Here is a 21,328-nt window from a genome sequence, read left to right on the forward strand (position 1 = left end):
GAAATTGAACATAAGTGTATAAATTGTTTGTTTTTTGCAGCCTGAGAATAAGCCTTTAATACAGAGGCTGTCTCTATTTCAACAGTGGCTCAAATGGGACAAACCAAGCAGAGTTTGCACTTCAGATTAAAGAGGAAGCTTATGCAAAACAAAGAAGAGCATCACTCCTGTCTGTCTGTCTATGAGAGCCACACCATACTTCCTTGATGAGCTTGGGAAAGGGAAGGAAGTTAGATGTCAGTAATTATTACACACTGGACCTTTAAGAAACCACTTTATTTCACCTGAATTCTTTCTTTAAAAATACTTTGAGGTCCTGGTCCACTGGGGTGGTCGTTACCTGATAAGAAGAGGTCTGCCTCACACCAGTAGCACTCGTGTTCGTCACAGCTCACGCAGTTGTCATCACACGGCACGCAGGTCATCTCCTCATCCACGGCGTATGTTTTGGCTGGGCAGTTCCTGTAGCAGCCATCCTGGAAACTGATAACAAACAAAAAAAACACAGCACTTGATACTTGCTCTTGCACTTCTGTCTCACTCAAACACACACACGCACACACACACACACACACACACACACACAAAGAATTTTATTTTACTTCCACAGCAAAACGGGTCTTTTCATTCTAGAACTGCAGGGAAGTGAAAGTGAGAGCAGAGAGAAGCGAGATCACACATGGCGTCAGCGAGGCACACAGCCTTACTTGTAAAAGCCCTCAGTGCAGGACAGACAATGCCTGGGGTTATCTGTTGAGAGCAGACAAAGAAACTCAGCTCTCCATTTAAAGAGGAACTGCCAGGGAAAAACCCTTGAACATGGTTGGCAACACGATGGGGAGAAAGTTCACTCTGAGAACAGAGTTCATTTTGGGAGAGAATGTACGACGGCTGCTGCACAAAGACTTACACAGCACACACTTGCTGCAGCCCTCCTCGCACGCCATGCAGTCATCGTAATCTGGATCCTCCACCTCCCCTGAGACAAAAGGAAAGCATTTAGAGTGCAGAGGAAAGGAACCAGAAGAGAGAGAGAGAGAGTGGAAAGTGGACAGGTGCGAGACCATACTTTTCAAGGTCACCTGTGACACTGTGTCTCCGCGGGAACAAAAAAAGATACAAGGAAAATGACTTATGAATAACACGATGACCTTGTTTACCTTCCCCGCACTCCAGCTTCACGCATGCCCCATCAGAGACGTAGTAGGAGGAGTTACACTTGAGGCAGTGGTTCGGGCTCGTGCAGAGACGGCAGTGGTCCGAGCAGGACTCGCATCTCCTGTCCTTGGTGTGATAGAAAGCCTCAGGACAGACATCCAGACACTGACCTTTGCGGAGGTAACGCTCTATCCCGAACTTATCTGCAGGAAAAAAGCAGCAAATCATGGTGTGAATAAGTGCGTGAGCTTTGGTCCAACCTTAGATTGTACCACTCTCCTTACGTTTGTGACACATGCTTCGATTATGCTGTTATTCTTTTGTCTTTAAAATGCATAGTATGTATTTTCTCCTAGTTTGATCATACCGGGTTGTACCTTTGTGCTTTATGAGAAGAGCTTCTGCAGCAGAGTGCGTAGCAAATTCACACAATAAAATGAAAAAAAATAAAATAAAATATATATATATATAAGAATATTTCTTTCCTTTCTCTGGGGTCTGAGGTTTGCAACGGAAATAATAGCACAGAAGGTAAAGTGGATCATTAAAAGGCGACGAGAATGAAACATTCCATCACCTTGAATAGAAATTCAGATTTCTATTGACTTAGAGTGTTAGAAAAATACATGACTCAACAAAATATGACAATAGTCTTGTCATTTCAAGAAGATTTAATGCAGAAGGTTATTTTTTTTTAATCTTTAAACTACTTTAATGACAATAAAGTCACTCTTTGAAGCTGTAAAACTTGTTCAAACTTGTATGAACATAATCATGAGTCATGGACAGGAGCTTTGTTGTGTTTGTGAGTATATTGTATTAAAAACTAAGTGATTTTTATTTCCATTAAATTAAAGAGCAACTAAAATGATCAACAATAAGGGGAATTATGGCAGATAAGCAGATAAGTGTATCGCTGACGACACGCTTGCACAACACAATTTGCATTACCGTGGTATATCCAATGGTTTCTGAAAGCTGAGAAGTTGCACGTCAAAGCCAACATGTGGTTATTGTGGTATTTACACTTTCGCTGTTTCAGGAAGCTGGATAAAAGCGGACACCAGAGATGAGGGAGTGGGAAGAACACCTGTACATAGTTTCTATTTTTTGGCCTGTTTTTGCACATTGAAAGACTCACATTTTTTATTGTATATATGTTTTATACTGTTCAAAGTTCAAATTTAACATGCAAAAGCTGTTTCTCATGTACAAATGCAGTGTTTTTCTAAATATTTTTTTTTGTTTTTCTTCATTTTAAATCGTTTATTAAACATTGTAAATAACTGCCAAATATTGGAAATTATTCTCAAAATGGGCAAAAGCACTTAACTCACATGACTTGTATTAAAGGGGTCATATTATACCCTAGTTCTCCAAGTTCCCTGGTGTCCTAATGAACATGTCTGTGACATGCTTTGGTCAAAATATCATAAGGATGAAGCACCACAGCAGTTCAATCACCCTGCCAAAACAGCCCTGTTCAGAACGCTCTGTTTAGTAGTATCTCTTTAGGTTAAAAAAAAAAAAAAAAAAGTAAAAGGAAACTTAAGAGACAGGAAATGACATCAGCCACAGAGGCTACTGTGAGCTAACAGCAGTTAGCATTTGGAAAAGTGATCATTTGCAGGCTCTAGCAGGCACATTGCCATCATATATAACATGTATCCACTGGACAGATAAATCCTCTGAGGCTGGACACACACACACAGATTTACTTCTACTACTCTCACCCGTGTCACAGCTGGTGCAGCTGGTCAGCCCTGCATCCACACAGGTGGCACAGGTGTGGTCACACAGGTGACAACGGCTGCCTGACTGGAACTTGCCTTTGGGGCACTCCACCACACACACGCCCTCATCCATGACCCTGTAACCAACAACAATGACAACAACAACAACAACAACAACAACAACAACAACAACAACAACAACAACAACAACAACAACAACCAAAGAAACAAGCTCAGTATGACTTATGTCTATGCATAGCGGTTAAACCGAGTGACATCTCAGCATGTGTCATATAGAAGAGAACATCTCGTTGACTGCAACCTAAAACTCAAAAGTTATTTATTATTTATGCATTGTTAATTGTTCACATTTTTTTGTGATGAGTTTATGACTTATTCATATTCAGCTCTAAGTGGGAAGTTTTTTATATATACAGTATATATATATATATATATATATATATGTATATTTTTTACATACATAATTGATGAGATGTCAGGCGTCTTTAAGAGGCATGTACATTTTTATTTTTATTATCAACAATCTATAAATAATTTACCATTGTAACTTCCATGCACAATATATATGAGTTATGTATAAAGATCAGAATCATTTTGTGCCATGGACCCCAGGTGGACCAGCTGGATGACAGTGGTTCTCAAAAAGGATTCATCTGCAAATTCATAACTCCAAATATTGAGAAAAGTGTAGACTATAATCGTTTCCCCTCTGACCCTGAACCTAAAAAGCCAAGTCCAACTCACCGTGAAGACACGCAGCTGATGCAGTCTTCGCTCTGTGGCCCTGTGCACTTCAGACATGTTGCATCACACGCATGACATTTCCCGTTACTGTCCTGGTACTCTCCTGACACACAAACAGCAGGAGAAGGATACTCAGAAACGAACAACATGGCTGGGGCACTGAAGTGGTCTTCATGTCAGATGCTACAACATGGAAGCCACATATACACCATGCTATTTCTTTTTTTTTTAAATAAGCACTACTGACATACAGTTGAATCACATTATGTACAACCTATAAACTCAAAAAAGTATTTGTACTCTTCAATAGTGTTAACTACAGAAACCGAGAGGGCCATGGTCCCTACTTTAATTCTTTCAGTCTGGTATCCAGAGATTACAGAATAATTAATATGTTATCACAGGATAATGGTCCATCTGGTTCATAATTACACTCAAGCACTGACACTTGTCTGGCACTGGGAGGAATCTTGAATGGTGTACACGCAAAAATACACGTGTAAGCTTGTGCACCAAACAACTTGTAAATAGGCCCAAATGTATAACCGGCTTGCACAAAATAATCCGTGACGCACAGGAGACACGGCGCACAGATTGATCTCCCATCATGTGGGTTGACCATACTCATGTTTCAGAATAAATCTTGTGTAACATCATTGTTGCTGTTTTGGATCACAGAAATAGATCGTAGCGGGGTATGAACGATTATCTGCTACTTGTCGTAGTAATTACGCACCATCCACACAGTGGATGTCACACCAGTGGTAGTACGAGAATGGTCAATCCATATGATCGGAGATCAATCTGTGCGCCATGCGTCTCTCCACCAATACAGTCATGCGTCTTCTCCCGCATCTACAGTAATATTTCAAGAACTAATGATGGCAAGTTGATGGAAATCAATCAGCTGGGTTGGAGCAGGGAAACATCTAAAAGATGCAGGACGTGGGTTCATGAGGACCAGGATTGGGAAAACTGTTCTAAAGTAATGTTCCTTTTACTTTATATATTCTTTTTGGATTTTTTTTTACTATAGATGGGTGAGGAGCCATATATGGTACCTTCATGGACCTTGATTTTCTACATGAAAACACCTTTCAGTGAGTACCCTGTAAAGGGTTAATACTGGTAATGGGAAAATGTATGTGTATTTCCCAGTTTAAAAAAAAGAAGCAAAGATTTACAGTCATAAACATAATATTTGTAGGTCAAGGATGATTAGGATGAGTGACTGACCATCTGTGCACATAGTGTTAACAACACACACTCCTTCCTGCAGGCTGTGACCACTGGAGCAACTGCTGCAGTTCCTGTGGCTCGGCCCCACACAGGTCAGACAGCTGGCATCACACCTGAGGAGAGCAGCAGAGAAAAAACATGCTCACACAAACACACACACACACACACATACTGACAACAAACAAAAACTACATCTATACAGACGCATGACAACAAACAGCGGAATAAAAACACACAACACACACACAAGCCAACTACCAGAATAAGGCCTGCCATCAGCAGATAAACAAACCACCCACGACTGAATACACACCAGTGAACTCACCTCCTACATATCCTGTGCCCATCAGCTATATCTGGGTTCGGCTCTGTGGCGTAGAAGCTAGCGCTGCAGGAGGACACACACCTCCACTCCTCCAGTAAGTAGCCTTCAGCACAATCGCTGCAAGACTCCGCACCTGCACCTGATGCCACATGAGCCAGAAACACATGGAGATAGGACACAACATTTTGGATTTGGAAAAAAAAAGAGAGAGAGTCATACACCGTGTATTTTAATGACACAATGAAAAGATGTTTTAATGGAGTTCATGAGCTCAGCTCTCACCTGCACAGGTAGCGCAGGCCTTATGACAGGGCTGGCATGCACCTTCCAGCTTGTCGTGATAGAATCCAGCCGCGCAGCTTTGCTGGCACCGATTACCCTGCAGACTGGAGAGGGCGGGGAGAGTACGTGCCAGCCAGGACACACACACACACACACATGAACAAACACAAACACATACAATCATGTGACACCATACAAATGACTCATTGCCTTTAGACTGCAGGCCCCGGTTTTCCAACCCACAGCACATCACTACCAGCGCTTGTTGGACTGAGTCGGTGAACACTGTATCCAAGAAACTTCCAATTCAACAAATACAGCACATTTGTTACGGACATTTTGTTCTTTTCTTTCATGATATGACAAAAATGGAAATCAGGGCAGTGGGTAAAAAGGACGGAATGACACGCAATTTTGAATAGGGCTTAAAAAACAACAACAAGTGTAAGGTTTTCCTGTTGTTATGACGCTGCAGAGGGAGTGTGTTAAGAGTGAGCGGGTATTGGCAGTGGCTGCGAGGGAAGGAGCGTCTCATTCAAACCTCCCTCAGAGAGTTGGCTTTCACCTTGTGTCTGGGCTGCATTCTGTGCAGATGCTGTAGGAGGAACACTTCAGGCAGTTTTCACTGCACTTTCGGCACATGTTTGCATCTGTGGGGAAATTAAAACAGTACACACAGAGTGCACATCAGAGTGATGAATCAATCTTATTTACACAGCCCCACACTGCTCTATCCAAACAGCTGAAACCTTTCACTCGAGGATAGTCCTCGTGTCATGTTAAACACACAGGATGTAATTTCTGCCTCCGGTGGTCTATAATTAAAAACAATAACAAAAGACCTATTTTAATGACATTGGAAAGCAGATTGAGATCATAGGAACTGTTCTCTAGTTGTGTGTTTGTGTCTTACAGAGAGAACGCGCAGGAAAGGGCAATAAATAGTTGTGATCCATTAGAGACAAATAAACACAATAAATGACAAAACAAAAGACAACACACCAGCTAACAGGTTACCGAATAGTTATTTCCTCACTTGCCCCAGACGTTATAGCAGAGGTGGTTAAGCAGAAATGAAACGGTCCATTTCCTTGAATAGAAACACATATTTCTGTGGATTTAAAGAGTGTCACTGTGAAGCAAACACCAACCATGGTCAAGGTAGTAGTTATCCCCACAGAGGGCTGTGCAGGTGTTGGCCTCCTCAGTCATGTGATGGCCAGCTTGACAGGAAGTGCACTGATCGCTGCGGCTGCCAGTGCAGCTCTCGCAAGACGAGTAGCACCTCTTACAGCGGCGGCGGTCGCCCCAGAATCCCCTGGGACACTCTGACACACACACTCTGTTGGACAGAAATGGACCAAAGCAGAGGAAGGACAAGAACAATGAGTCCCTGAATAATTCTGAGCAAAGAAAAGCTAGTTACACTCATCGCAAAACAGGAAAATATGCAAATGTATGCAACATTTTCGCAGTATACTGTGGAAATCCAGATGCTGCGGTGTACGCTGCTTTCTGGATCAACGAGCTGTGACTGTGGACATGCCAACCAACCTTGTGCTGTTCTTGAACTTGAGAAAAAAGTGCGAGCATGTGACACACTGCTGCGGGCCGGGCCCCTCACAACCATCGCCACTGCATTCTGGGTCGCAGGGTCCTGTCAGGGCATAATATACTCACAAAGTCAGCGTGTCATCATGGCGACAACAGAGCGGGTATTCAAACTACTCATTCTGATCTATATTCACATAAAAGTCCATCTCAAAGTTGTCATAATTCAATGAGAAATTACTTGATTAATACACAAGGTTGTGCATTTAAACCACAAACGTCAAATTAGTTCACACAAGGTTGATCTCTGTTACTCAGTATAGCAGTGTTTAGATCTCGTTTCCTTCTGCACGAATGAAGGATTGAAGAAGAAGAAGTGAATTCTACTGCTCTAAAAAACTGCTCTTTCCATAGAAAATACACACAAACACTTCCTCAGGGCCCTGGTATACTTCCACGCACAGCACGCAAGCCTCGACCTGGCAACCCTCGAACCTGGCAACCCTCGAACTGGCTGACGCCCCGATTCCCATTCTCGACGGACATTTCATTCTGCGAGCCGCTCGAACCATGCGTGGCCGAGGAAGTTGCTCTTCTTCTTTGGTAGGAATGCATCCTTGTCCCTGCATCCAGACTTGTACTGCCACCCGATGGTGAAGTGGGATACTACAGGACCTGCCAGGGTCGCGATATAAGCGTGGAAGTATACCACGGCCTTATGTCAGGCTTGATATTATTCTTTGACATTTCAGAAGCAGAATGAAGCTGGCAAATGTTGCATCATGTTTGTTCATAACGACCAAACAGAGACAGAAAATGAACAACAACTAGCAGAAGTTACATACTACAGCTTGAAAGCTGTATTTGTTGAAATCCTCCTCATATGTATATTTTATTAACTGAGAGAAAAAACAATCTGAAGTAGGAGTCAGGAAAAGGTGAATAGGCTGCAACACTTGAAGTCATCAAAGCTCTGCCCTAGACCCACAAGAATACAGATTGCATGAGGTGATGAACTGCACAGGTAGGCGAGTCGGTGAGTGAGTGACAGGTGTGTCAGTCAATCATTCTGTTTCATTTTTACTTTTATGGCCCAGACAACTTTATTTATTGACGGCTATAAAAACCAGTGACGTGCGGTGAGGTTCATGGCTGGTGTCGCTCTGACTCATTCAGAGTCACATTTTCAAATATATGAACCCAAAAAGCGTATTCACCATTCTGCACAGTGACTCCTGGTTATGTTTCATATCTCATCAGCATTCTTTGCACACACATGGGTCAGGTACATATTTGGATAAGAAAGAATGTTACATTTATAGCAGGGAGAGAGAAAGAGAGACAATATTCTGCAGCACCTGTTGGGCTCACATGCGCCCCCTTCAGTGCGATAAGGTAGTGTCTGCCTCACCTTGTGCCTTTTCACTGAAGTTTTATGTCCGATTAGCAAGACTTGATATGTCACACATAATCATTGAAGATAAAAGCCAGATTGTGGAAAGTCTGGGTGCGTAATAAACGTGTCTGCAAACACTACACGCTGCGTTTCTCCCCTGTATTTGAACAGGAAGTGTGCAAATTTAGGGATTTTCACAATAAAAAATAAAAAATTGGAACCATACAAAAGTGAACTAATTCATTTTATGTTATCATTATTATATATAGGTTTTACTTTCCATGATATCCTGACCACACACAACATTACTACAAATAAGATAATAAAACTTAAAGTTGTACTCTGTACACTCCACTTCCACCTCCACACTGCACAGACATAATCTCAGGGTGTGTGGTCCTTCCACAGCAGCTCCTCTGGAACTAAATCTGGGCACTGAGTCAAAACGAATGACTTTTGTAGTGGATTTACTTTACATTTAGTGTTATGGAAGGTCAACAACGCCCTTTAATAAACATCAGACGTGTAGTGCTGTTGCTGCAGCCGTTTGCTCTGTAATTTTGTGCATCATGATTTGCGTGGTCTATAAAACTCTCATGAACACAAACGCTAACCAGCTCCCAGTGATTCTTCTCAGCGTTTAGGAGTCAACGCTGGAGTTTCTGCCTTTGCCTCATTGAGCATTCTGCATTTTGTCTTTGGAGCAAACTTTAAATTTGTCTGACTGTGGACTGATGAGCATCCCCACACTCTTTGAGTTTACTTTATAACCCTTTAGCTTTATGCAAATCGACAATTCTCGATTATAAATCTTCTGAGACCTCTTGCCGTGGTTTACATCAGCAGAGGCTCCTTGTGAATAACAAAATGTTTTCTAGCCAAAGTTGCAGTGCCCCACACCTCCAATCAGGTTTCTTTGATTGAACTGCAGATTTGCTTTTGTCGATGTTATTAGTCATGGGACTCACATATAAATATATATATATATATATATGTGAAGGTGTGTGTGTGTGTGTGTGTGTGTCTGTCTGTGTCTGTGTGTGTATAATCTATTTTTATCAACACTATTAATGTTTGCATTTCCATTTCTTGTCCTTATTTAAGATTGTGTTTGTTCATTTTTACAACTTAGACAGAGATGAAACACTTCTATAAAGTAGTACATTGGTGCATTTGATGTTTGCAAATTTATCAGGCTGCAACTTACTAATTTATTTACTGTTTAAAGCAATGTTGTCTATCAAATGCATGTCATGTGATTATTTGCGTCATAATTTATGGTCTGCGTCACTTATAATTAAAATTTAAAGGCGCCATATGTAAGAATGTGGCCAAAAACGGTTACTACATTAAAATTCAAAACTCCGAGGTCGTTTCGTTTACTGACGTAACTGGCAGCTGAGACTCTGCTGACTGCAATGATTGGTAGACGGCGGTAGGTGGCGCCACATGCCAAAACATGATTTCAAAACATAAACATGATTTGCAGTCTGCAAAATATTTTTTTTTATGCAAATATTTTGTATGTACTGTTGTTGTTGGTGAGTTCAGTTTGTTATATGAACATTATTCCTGTCTCTGTGACATATTAGGAGGATTTTATGGCCATTTGCTTTAGATTTATTACATAATGCAAGTATGCAAATCCTTGCCTGACTAAGACATACTGTATATTTACATTAGAGTAGTCACTGTCTGACATGTCTGTGCATCCGGATCACATGACTCACCACTGTATTCTTCAGTGAGGTCACTCTTCGACAGCTTCTCAGCCGATCGGGCTCGCTGACGATGCACAGGGTACGGCTGCTCTGCGGTGCCATAAATCACCAAGGACCACTCCTTTAGCCTCCCTGAGAAGCACAGAGAGAGCGATAAGAGGTCTGTCCCGCGAGGCCCGGGCTGTATTTTAGCTGCTGCTGTTCTAGTTGAAATGCAGTGTTTTATTTCACACTAAGGTGTTACAAAGCCGACCAGACCTAGTTCAGCGTTGTCTCTTTGCTGAGAGGGAGTGTCCTTGATTTTCAGAACCCACTTCCCCGCTGACCGCTCCCCCCAGCAATGGGTCGTCATCAGCTCCCAGTTCTGAAATCCCTCTGTGGAGTCGTCCAGAGGCCTGAAGCAGCAACACATTACATATATAATCACTAGAACCATCAATGTTACAACTACATCATGTACCACCACCGCTACATCAACGACTACGAGTGTAGCTGATGAAAGAATACAGCAATGGAACACAAGAGCAGTGGAATGGTTTATTTCTTTATTTCTTCAAATAGAAAGTGCACTTTTAGCTCATCGTGTACTGCACTGCGATCTGGAACAGCACGTTATATGCCCGTCATGTGTTTTATGTCTATTTGTGACCGTGCTTAACAAGTACGTCACTGTGTGTGTGTACATTACCGTGTTGTGTTTATATGTTAATCGTGTTACATCAGCCTGCCTTGGGACTAGAGATGGAAATTAGCAAATGGCCACAATCTGGAACATTTACCAGATTGTAAATTTCATGTAGTGCTATTATTTTTGAATAAAATAAATAATAACATTCTTTATAACTGTTTGCAAAATATAGAACAGCAGGATATTTTTGTGATAACATTTTTGGCCATTTGGAAGCAGCATAAAAGCCGTGAACTCAACACTGATATTATGACTGTAAAAATGTTATTTTGATGATATTTGCAGCATTTACTCATCCAGCAGATTCTTTCCTCCAAATTTAGAGACAAATATCTGACTCTGTAACTGCTTAACGCTCCTTTATTTCCACCTGCTGACTGTTGTTTTCTGATGTTTCATACAGAACGGTGTCGGGCACAGTGGGTTTTAATTGTTTTTTTTTGGCAAAAACAAAAGCCTGTTGTTGCTGGAAATGATGGCAGTGAGTTTCAGGTTAAAAGACTAAAACAATGGTGACAATAACGTACTCCTGAGCAATTAAGACAAATTATACAGTCAAACTGCATCTCCATCATTCATTTAGGAGCCAGATGCTGTGGTGGTATAGTATGTGGACATTGTTGAGTTGCATGAGAACACAAGGTGTGTTTTGACTCTCCTACCTCTTTGATAAACATAACCGCAGCAACTTTGATTTGCCCTCTGATTTTGATCACAGCTTTGCTGCGATACAGTTATAATCTGCTGAAAACTGCCTTTTGTTTTTACAGCCAAGGTGACGCACCCTCCGCTCTAGTAAAAGTGATGTCTTTAATTTTTTGTGTGGAACATCATAGAAAGCTGAAAAACAAAGGAAAGATTGGGATTTTGGTTATTTGGGATGTGTTACCCATCAATGCATTAAACTGAGCAGAGGGCAATGAGAGCAAGAGTTGCTTTTATCTATCTATAAAGCAAGTTGCGTCTGTCTGTCTGTGACGGGCATATCTCGCTGACCGTTAGTCAGATCGCCCTAAGACATTGGATATGGGTTGAGCATGGCCTGATGGTGTGCATCCTTGATTTTCAAATTTTTTGGAGGAATTTTAATTTTCACTGACTCATCAAGCTACACCAGGCAGGCAGCGGCTCATCAGCAGCGGCTGCGCTGTCTGGAGCGGGGAGGTGAGAGTGAAGAGGCTGTCCTCACGGTGGGTGAGACATTTACACACGGTTCACCACAGAACATGGTGTTATACTGAAACAATGAGGTGTCCATTCACCAATACGCAAGCACATTATTATTATTTTGCATTATCATGCTTCAACTTTGTGGCTAACTGTCTCCAAAGGTAAGCTAGTGAGGCTAAGATGAGCATTAGCGTCAAGCGTGGCTGACAGTCACAAAACAGCTAGCTACGCTAATGCTAATCAAAAATGAAAACATTTGCGTTGTGCCTAATGAGGTTGCAGAGTGTTTGTATTGTGTTAGCCTTTACGTTCCTTATCATGCATTACCGTAACTGAAAAATCTTCTTCAGCTCCCACTATAGGAATACATACTTCCTACGAGCACTGCACTAGTAATTCATTACAACAAACATAAACAAATTAATTAAATTGATTCAAGTTAATGTGAACATATGCACCATAGTTACTTTTTACCACTGGGCTTCAGATGTACTTTAATTAACTCATTTTTATATAATTTATGACAAATTGTTCTGCACACTTTTGCGAAAAGTAAGACACTACTACATGTAGCAGAAAATTGCCTAAAATCAATTACACTGACACAGATACCAGTTCCGCTGAAACACAATGTGAGCACAGCTCGTGCAATTTTCCAATAGTGTGTGGTGCCAAAATCCACACTTAATCCTCCTTATGTGACAAGGTGGCTAACTGGAGGATTTGTCACTGTGCAGTGGCTCTAAATGGAAATGACACTCATCGATCACTAAACATAGAAACCGCATGGCGGGGTAAATATTTTAGTCTGGATGAAGCATTGCTCTTAGTTACCTGTTAGCAAGCAGCTGGGACACAGTGCCCGAAGGTGACGTGAGCGTAATAGAAAGGTCGCCACGACGACTGTGAGCGATGGCAACGCGCACAACAACGTGCTCCACATAAACAACATGCTGCCGGGGTTTGGCCGAGCAGCCTGTCGTCTCATAAACAGACGTCAGCACTGAGCCCGGATGAATAGATCTGTCATGAGATGGAGAAAACACATAAAGAGAAAGAAAACAACGTGAGCAACGGAGATAAAAGGGGAGGCGGGAAAACAAAAGAGACAAGGAGAAGGTTGAGTAAATGAAATGACACCCCCATTAAAGCGTGTGAGGGTAGAATGTGAGAGACAGAGACAGACAGAAACTGAAATGTTCTCCTGTGGTTGCCCCGTGTTTTTGTTTGCAACTGCGTTCTCAGAACGTTGTACAGTTATTATTTAAAACTCACATAGAGTGGTCCTGTTGCACATATATTTTAGTTATGGAGGTCTACTTACATACATTAACTTGTTTTTATCGTCAAAAACCTCCTAGTTGCTGTAAACGAGCCAATAGAAATCCTTCTTTTCTGACGCTGTGCTGAGCCGCGATATTTCAGACATAAATCTCACCCCCAGAAGACAGACTGTGTTGTGATTGGCCAGCCAGCGTAGAGCCTTCCCAACTGTCTTGTGATTGGCCAGTACCCAGAAGTGACATATTCAGCACACCCGCTCTCAGAGGCCCAGCGCCCCCCTCTGGAACAGTGGATGCACTGTTACTCATTATCAAAACATTGTTTTAACAGTGTTTAAAAATAGCTTCTTCACGACTCCCCGCCGCAGTCCCTTTTATGACTTTGACCCAGAGTCAGACCCAGAGTCAGAAGACACTGTTGCTCGTGAAACACCTCCACAACGGACGTTATTCTTCTTCTGCGGTTCAATGTACGCAACCAGATGTGCCCGGACTAGTGCCCGGAGCAGGACGATCTGCTGTTCAGGAGAACCGTTGTTTACGTAACCAGAACGGGTTTTTTCAGAGATCTCGCTCGAGCCCGAGATTACAATAAAACACAGCGTTCTCAGCAATGGCTGAACTGTTTGTTTCGAAAATTCAGGGCTTCGTAATAAAAGGTAATGACGCAGATACACACTAAAAAACAGCGTTAATTGGAACTTCCGGTCTAGGTCCGCTTTAAGTCGTTATTCATCTTACTTTTTCAGAAAGGTGGGACATTTGTATCTGATTATCTATATGTGTATATCTGGGTTGCAGAAAAAAACTAATTCCATCAAAGTAACCTTCTAAGAACCATAATGTGCAACCAAAAACTAACATTAGGGGAACAAAAAGTGTTAGCTGAAGCAGAGATCTCTTGCAGTGCAGCTGGTGAAATACCTGCTCTGTTGGACGGGAGCCTCCTTCACACACTTGTGCTGTGGAGGAACTTGTTTCCATCGCTCGGCCTCCCTCACCATGCTCTCAGCGTCCAGCAGACCAAAGCCATACAAGTGGCTCACTGACACACACACACACACACACACATAGACACACATGTGGCAGATTAGCTGGGGCATAAAAGGCACTGTAGCTTTAAAAGACTCCACACACTCCTGAGACTTTGGAGGCGTTTATCACTGTTCTGCTCACAGTATCTCATTAGTTTTCGTGCTCACTGTTTTATAGTCTCCCAAAAAATATGCTTATTAAGCTACCTCTGCTCATCGCTTTCATTATACAGTAGGTTTTGAGATGATTGAAAAACAATTCACGACATAAATCACGAGCCAGGCCAAGATTGTGCACGATCTCTGACTATTTTTGACTCCTTATTTTGGGACTGGATAAACCAGACATTCTCAAGAGATGTTGTGTTTGGAGAATGAATCACAACACAGTTTATTTCATCTGCCGCTTTATGCTCCTCATGAGGGTCGCGGGCGCTGGTGCCAATCCCAGCTGGCATAGGGTTGAACTACACAGTTTATGTTATATAAAAATGTACAGATATATTAAAGCTGCAGTGCATAGTGTGTATGTTGTTGCTGTTATTGTGCCTCTGTTGGTCTTTGTGACATTATTTGTATGTGATAGTTTGAATGTGTGTATACATTCACAGTGCAGAGGCGAGTGTGGGCAAAGAAGCATTTCTCCCATCAAACTACTGAATGATCTGTTGTTTTTTTTAGCAGGAGGATTTACTTCTGAATTTTTCATGGGAGCTTCTTTGTGTTTGCAGCCGTCTCACTTTACTAGCGCGGAGAGAAACAGCTCTGCTAGGCTGCTTGACAATATTTGAACTGTAATGGACATTTGTTTATATTTGAAAGTTACACACTACAGTGTTACTGTAGGTAAAAGGCTAGAAAAAAAAAATGATTTGATGAAAGATATGAGTGGAATTACCTGTGAATCCGGCTCCATTCACGCGCCAGTCAGGAGCGACAAGATGATAAGCTTTGGATGTTCTCACAATAATGTGCTGCACATCCCTCCAGGTTAGCAGGGCGCTGAGAAAAAAAGGTTAGATAAAGAAAAAAAAACAAAAAAAAAAACATTATACTGTCATCACTCCATCAATAGATATTCCGATTGATTTTTTAAAGGGCCTGCACGTATGGATTTTTACGTGTGAATGAGCAGCCGCTTACTTGGCGTCCAAAGTGAGAGCGATGACACCTGCAGCCATGGAGGAGGCAAATGACGTCCCTTGGGGAGCCCAGCTGCAGCTCTGCCGCGGACCAAGCGTTACCTGTCGAGCACAACACACCGCGTCTGTTTGATATTTAATTTTAACATTTACCTGCTGTTACACTCTTCTCTGTTTTTGTTCATCATGCAGGACTGATTCAATGTCATGTGAACCAGTACATGACACATTTGTCTGTTCTCTGTATGATCAAAGGTGTTTTAATGCACCAGATATTCAGATTGCAGCTTCCACGAAGGTCTTACGTATATACTTCATGACTAAATACTAAAGATTTTCCCTTTGATTTGAAGCAGCTTCTATGCTCACCATCCCCTCTCCGTCTCCGCCAGTGTAAGCCGCGGCCAGTATGGAGGTGCACTGCTCCAGGTAACCCGGCTGCCGTCCACGCCAAGTGCTGCTGCTGATGGAGATGGTGTAGATGCTGTTGCTGTAGCCGTCACAGGAGCAGTGGTCACCTTTACGCCCTCCGTTCCCTGAAGCCCAGACAAAAACAGAGCCCCTTCCATGTCGGCCCTGGGATTCATTTAGGGAGCAGAGAGACAGGTTATTGATTTTATTAATGATGAGGTATATACGCAAACACACACATACACACAGCCAGTCTCTTTTTTCGCTCTCACTGTTTTGATGCCGTTCTGTAAAGCAATTTGAGACAGAGGCCCGGGTCCCTCTAACGTGACGCCGTCATCCACTGGACCCCAGCTGGCTAAGTATATATCAATATACTCAGGTCTGAAGCTCAGTGACTGGGCCTCGGTGATGTCTGTCACGTCTCCGTCCAGCATACGGATGCCTACAGGTTAAAGAGGGCAGAAGAACAAAGATGTTTGCAAACCAAAAACTCTGTCCTCAAAATGTCCTTCGGCATTCAAATTCCAACGCCGTCACGCGGACTCACCGCCTATCCGCGCATGGAAAGAGACTCCAACCGTGCACTGAGAGTTATTTGAAGCGGCAACAACTATCCCCGCACACTGAGTCCCATGGCTTCACAGAGAGGAGGAGAACATCAGAACATGAGGTTAGATGCATATGCATGAGGTGAAGACAGGCTATTTCCGTTACATCAAACCAGTGAGAAGACAGAATTCAGACTGTGGTATTTGCATATTCATATGTGCAAGTAATTACTGGTGATGGTGGTGGTGGTGGGGGGGCGTGCAATAATTAGAATTGTGACTGGAAAAGGAAACAAGGTAGCGGGTGCAAAGATAGATCTCGATTAAAACAAAAGGAAGCGCTTACGAGTTATCAGCAGTGCGTGAATAATGTGGCGACGGATCTGGGTCTTGTCCGTTCACATCATAGCTGGCAAGAGGATCCTGAATTAGATGGAAAGTTAGCAGCGGCACATAACAAGACGCCAACGGCTATCAGTCTCCGTTATATCAGGCAAATCACAAAGAGCATTATTCACCAGTCCATTCCAGAGTTAAGTGGATCAGACGTTTAATGTCTATTCCAATTCCTTTTAGCCGGCCTTTTTTAAACCTTTGGCCCAAAAGCTCTGCCTCAGCTGCCTGGAATATCTGTCTCAGCTCTGCCCTCTTAGTCTAAGAGCTCTGCCAAATTACTTATGATTAATGTCCCCTTACCGAGAAGGGCGTCCCATCCTGGGGCACTTACGTAATTTGGCTTCAGCTCTGGATGCTCTCTCTCAATGCCATCGTCTAGGACGGACACCACCACACCCTTCCCCGTGTACCCTCTCTCCCAGGCCGCGGCGATGTTCATGTGAGACAGGCAGCCTTTGGACTCATCGCTGCATCGCTGTGGAGCAAACAGTGGGACATCAGACTAAGCCCATGGAAATTAAAAAGAATAAATCAGGATCTATTTTTGACTCCGTCAGTCTGGGTTAACGTGTCTGTGATTCAGGCTTATACTGGGACAATTAAATACAAAAATCTGACTCACAATGTACCACAGGCTGCTCCACACTGGGTCATTGAAGTGCAGAGTGTGGCTGCTGATGGACTGAGCATGGGCAGCAGGAAGGCCTTTTGTTTCCATGTCTGCCAAGACGGAGTTCCGCTTCGCTCTTGTCTGCACTACCTGCTGTTGGAGCCATTCCACCTTAAAAAGGAACATACAACCTATTTAACAGTCAAGATTGTCAGTCAGCGAGGTCGCGCTTATCAAAGCGGCATTGAATTAAAGGTTACTGAACTTGTAAGCGCTCGAAGAACCTTCTCTGCATCTCGATGAAGTATTAAATCTCGACCACACATAGGTTAAACGTCAAGTGTCGACAACCAAAGGCCACTGTTTCTGCTGATTCAACCTTTTTCTTGGGCATAGAATACTTTGTACTTATGGATCACAGAGAATTTCTGTATTCGGAGTTCCCAGATGATGACTTCCCTGACTGACCTTTTTTTCTTTTTTTTTGCCAGGAGCAGAGTTTAAAAAAAAAAAAATTGTTATAACTGTAGTCGTAATGGAAATGTACGGAGCCCCCAAAGTGAAAAAAGAAAATAATAATTTGAAATCTAAATGTTTCTAATTTGAAAGTCGAGATCAAATTAGAATTTTTTTTTTTTTTTTTTTTTTTTTTTGAGAAACTCTATATCACGACTTTGAAACTCGAGAATTCAAATTATTAATTTTCTTTTTTTTTTTTCTCGTCACACACACACCTACGTACGGAGCCCCCGAAGGGACTTGAGAAAAAAAAATTTCAAAGTCGAGATCTCGACTTTCCCAAAAAAATATGAAAAAAAATAAAAAATTGAATTTGGGATCTCAACTTTGAAAGTCGAGATCTCGAGTTTCAAAGTCGAGATCTCGACTTTCCCAAAAAAATGAAAAAAAATGAAAAAAAAAATTCATTTTTTTTTTTTTTTCATATTTTTTTGGGAGAGTCGAGATCTCGACTTTGAATTTTTTTTTTCTCATGTCACTTCGGGGGCTCCGTAGGCTCCGTAGAAATGTGGACCAAATACAAAAACACTACACAGCGGAAACTCATTTACCCGTGTAATCATTAGGATCTATTTCTTTATTTTGTGTAAGTCTGTTATGACATTTTTCATGCCTCCAATAAAGAAACAGATTTCCAAATATGTGGACGACGATTATGATCCATACATTTTGAGATATGTGAGGACCAACCAGCCAACAGCTCATAGTTCCAGAGATGATTGGCGTGTTAATGTGCACACCATCCGCTCAGGGAGAACAACTTTACCTTGGCAAACCCTTTGGTCATTTACCACTGGCTCTGCTGTTCCTTTGCGTTTTTGGAACATCGTTTCTTTTGCAATGTAAGGCGAGGTGAAATATAGCTGATATTTGTTGCTTCCAATTGGTCTCACTATAAAGCTGACTACATTATAAATACACGTTTTATTAGACAGTTTAACAACAGCGATGCCTCGGTGCACTCTGGGGGTTTTAATACTCTATGTGTGCCTATATCTCTACATTTCATTTATAATATGCAAAAATAAATCAGGCTGTAACGTCGCTGCTTCATCAAATCGAGTGTCCTGAATCATTTCTAGTGCGGCACACACACACATTTTCTCCTAAAGTTGAAGTTCACGCCACTCTCTCTCTATCTCACTCTCTCCTGTTTGAACTTTGTCCGATGAGCAATTACCATTTAAATGGAGGCGCGCGATTATGGACATTTTAATCCATCATGTGACAAGACGTGTGTGTTTTTGTGTAGGAGGTAGCCGACACATGAACACGCATGTGTTCACGTGTCTGGAGAAAGGGAGGGGGGACATGCAGCTGATTAATAATCCAGCAGAGTCGTCCAATCCGCGTATCCCATTACTATACCTTAGTCTCCTTGGCAACGCTGGCAGTCACCTCTTTGTTGGACACAGTGGACCGATTGGCTGTCTCACGGTGGCGAAAAGTGTAATAAGTCTTCAGGTTGCCAATCTGGTGAAACAGACATGAAATCCTCTAAATTAATTTGTCGTCGGGGGTGAAGGGCAGCTGCTCTCCCTGCTCTGTCACTGGGCTAAATGTCGTTTTAAATTATTCACCTGCCTTTGGTGTCTCTCACTGAGGCGGCTACCTGACACCTGTGATAGATTTTCAGGCAAATGCAACCTGAGCCACATGACTTAAGCCACACTGTGGCATCATCTACAGTATTTTTTGTGCGTCTTAAACAGTTTGTGTGGAACACTTTTTTTTTTAATGGACTAATATAAAGTGCATTAAATGGACATGCAGTATATAAAATGTCCTTACCCTCACTTCACATCCCTTCCAATACCTACAGTATTATCAATTTAGGGCTATTGTAAAAACATGGTGGTCCAGAATAGGGGCCTCTGTAGAGGTGACCAGGTATAAACACCAATCCAGAATAAACCCAGGGTTAAAGGCCTGTGCTAGATTATACCCTGGGTATATTATGGCCTAGGCCACTTATATATACTGTTTTGTAAAGAGGTTTTGAGTGTATTTACACAAGAATTACTAAATCGTTCAACATTTAAATCCACCACATCAATATCACCCTACACTCTTAGAAATAGGGGTTCCAAAAGGGTCCTTCTACAAGGGCTGAGGTTCTACCTGGAACCATTTGCTTCTGAAAAACCCTTTTCCCGAAGAAAGGGTTTTTCAAGGGTTCTTGGTAACACTAATGGTTCCAGTAAGAACCATTTTGATCCAGAGAACCCTTTAAAACCCCTTTCCTGAATAAAGGGTCTTACAAGGGTTCTTTTTGGAACCCTCCAAAAGGGTTCCAGGTGGAACCTTTATAAAAAGGTTCTACTTGGAGCCAAAAAGGGTTCTCCCATGAGGACAAGCCGAAGAACCCTATATGGTTCTACTTAGCACTTTTATTTCTGAGTGTAAGAACAGAGCTGCCTCGGCCAAAGTATACCCCCAGGTATAGTTTGGCCTAAAACAGTTTATTACCTGGTTTACTCTGGGCCAAACTATACCCGGGTTTATTCTGGGCAGGGGTTAATTTATCCTGTTACACCACAACAACTCATGCAACCAGGTGATTATTTTATCTTCAATATCTGCCAAATTAAAATAATTTCACCTCCATTTTACGATTCAGGCGAAAAGCTCTGAGTAATGTGTGTACAGTTTCTGTGATTGACAAGAATAAGTGATGGTTTTAATTCATTCCCTGATGACTCTCTGATGATATTGCCTCTTGATTTCCAAACTAAGCTCTCTAAAGCAAAACTGTTTTTTGTCTGTTTCAAAGTGGCTCTCTGGTTCAAATCACCCACAGTGACACACACAGACCCAAAGCCTGCAACTTTCATTACAGCACCTATCCCGAGGGAATACGTGAGCTGAATTGTGTAGGCCTCGGCTCTATTACTTGCTCCATTTTTATTTATTTGCTTTATCATTTATTGATTTTTGTTTTTATTTGGTCATTCTGCTGGTGTGGGAGCACTGGGCCTGATTGATTTCTCGTTTTTATTTCTGCCGCGTACATGAGCACCAATAAGTGCCGTGAAAAACTTAATTGAAATGGCAGTGATGTTGGTTCTCCGGGCTTTAACAGTTTGGATAATTAATATTATATTGTCGAGGTCGGTGGGTGCTGAAAGGAAGGTTAAGAGATGTGACGACGAAATGGCATTTCTGGCAGCTTAATGGACTTGTAATGTAGATGAGCAGCTGCTGACCTCTGACATCAAAACTTCTTCAGGACACAATTAAAGTAAATCACCATTGGTGGAGAAAGCATTCACATAGTTTAACCTAGTTTTGCAGCATCTTAGTGGTGGTTTAACTTAGATAGATTCATGCAACCTTTTAAACTATTTGAATTAT

The 21,328-nt window shown here is 42.1% G+C and overlaps 1 protein-coding gene across 1 annotated transcript in view; it reads right to left on the bottom strand.

Moving 5' to 3' along the window:
* pcsk5a (proprotein convertase subtilisin/kexin type 5a) overlaps positions 1 to 21,328 on the bottom strand; it is a gene marked incomplete at both ends in the record, with an annotated part of 49,319 nt that overhangs the window by 27,055 nt on the left and 936 nt on the right. Inside the window, 25 exons of the mRNA XM_083903591.1 lie at positions 341 to 483; positions 708 to 750; positions 911 to 979; positions 1,161 to 1,361; positions 2,892 to 3,028; positions 3,657 to 3,759; positions 4,893 to 5,008; positions 5,221 to 5,359; positions 5,503 to 5,606; positions 6,068 to 6,152; positions 6,654 to 6,844; positions 7,057 to 7,159; positions 10,180 to 10,302; positions 10,429 to 10,565; positions 12,863 to 13,051; positions 14,236 to 14,356; positions 15,244 to 15,347; positions 15,489 to 15,589; positions 15,857 to 16,063; positions 16,171 to 16,343; positions 16,449 to 16,537; positions 16,796 to 16,872; positions 17,177 to 17,320; positions 17,468 to 17,626; positions 19,343 to 19,447. Of these exons, the coding sequence (XP_083759717.1) occupies positions 341 to 483; positions 708 to 750; positions 911 to 979; positions 1,161 to 1,361; positions 2,892 to 3,028; positions 3,657 to 3,759; positions 4,893 to 5,008; positions 5,221 to 5,359; positions 5,503 to 5,606; positions 6,068 to 6,152; positions 6,654 to 6,844; positions 7,057 to 7,159; positions 10,180 to 10,302; positions 10,429 to 10,565; positions 12,863 to 13,051; positions 14,236 to 14,356; positions 15,244 to 15,347; positions 15,489 to 15,589; positions 15,857 to 16,063; positions 16,171 to 16,343; positions 16,449 to 16,537; positions 16,796 to 16,872; positions 17,177 to 17,320; positions 17,468 to 17,626; positions 19,343 to 19,447 (3,163 nt within the window). The remainder of the gene's footprint in view (positions 1 to 340; positions 484 to 707; positions 751 to 910; positions 980 to 1,160; positions 1,362 to 2,891; positions 3,029 to 3,656; positions 3,760 to 4,892; positions 5,009 to 5,220; positions 5,360 to 5,502; positions 5,607 to 6,067; positions 6,153 to 6,653; positions 6,845 to 7,056; positions 7,160 to 10,179; positions 10,303 to 10,428; positions 10,566 to 12,862; positions 13,052 to 14,235; positions 14,357 to 15,243; positions 15,348 to 15,488; positions 15,590 to 15,856; positions 16,064 to 16,170; positions 16,344 to 16,448; positions 16,538 to 16,795; positions 16,873 to 17,176; positions 17,321 to 17,467; positions 17,627 to 19,342; positions 19,448 to 21,328) is intronic.

This window comes from Microchirus variegatus, assembly GCF_963457635.1.
Source record: "Microchirus variegatus genome assembly, chromosome: 1".
Taxonomy (NCBI): Eukaryota; Metazoa; Chordata; class Actinopteri; order Pleuronectiformes; family Soleidae; genus Microchirus; species Microchirus variegatus.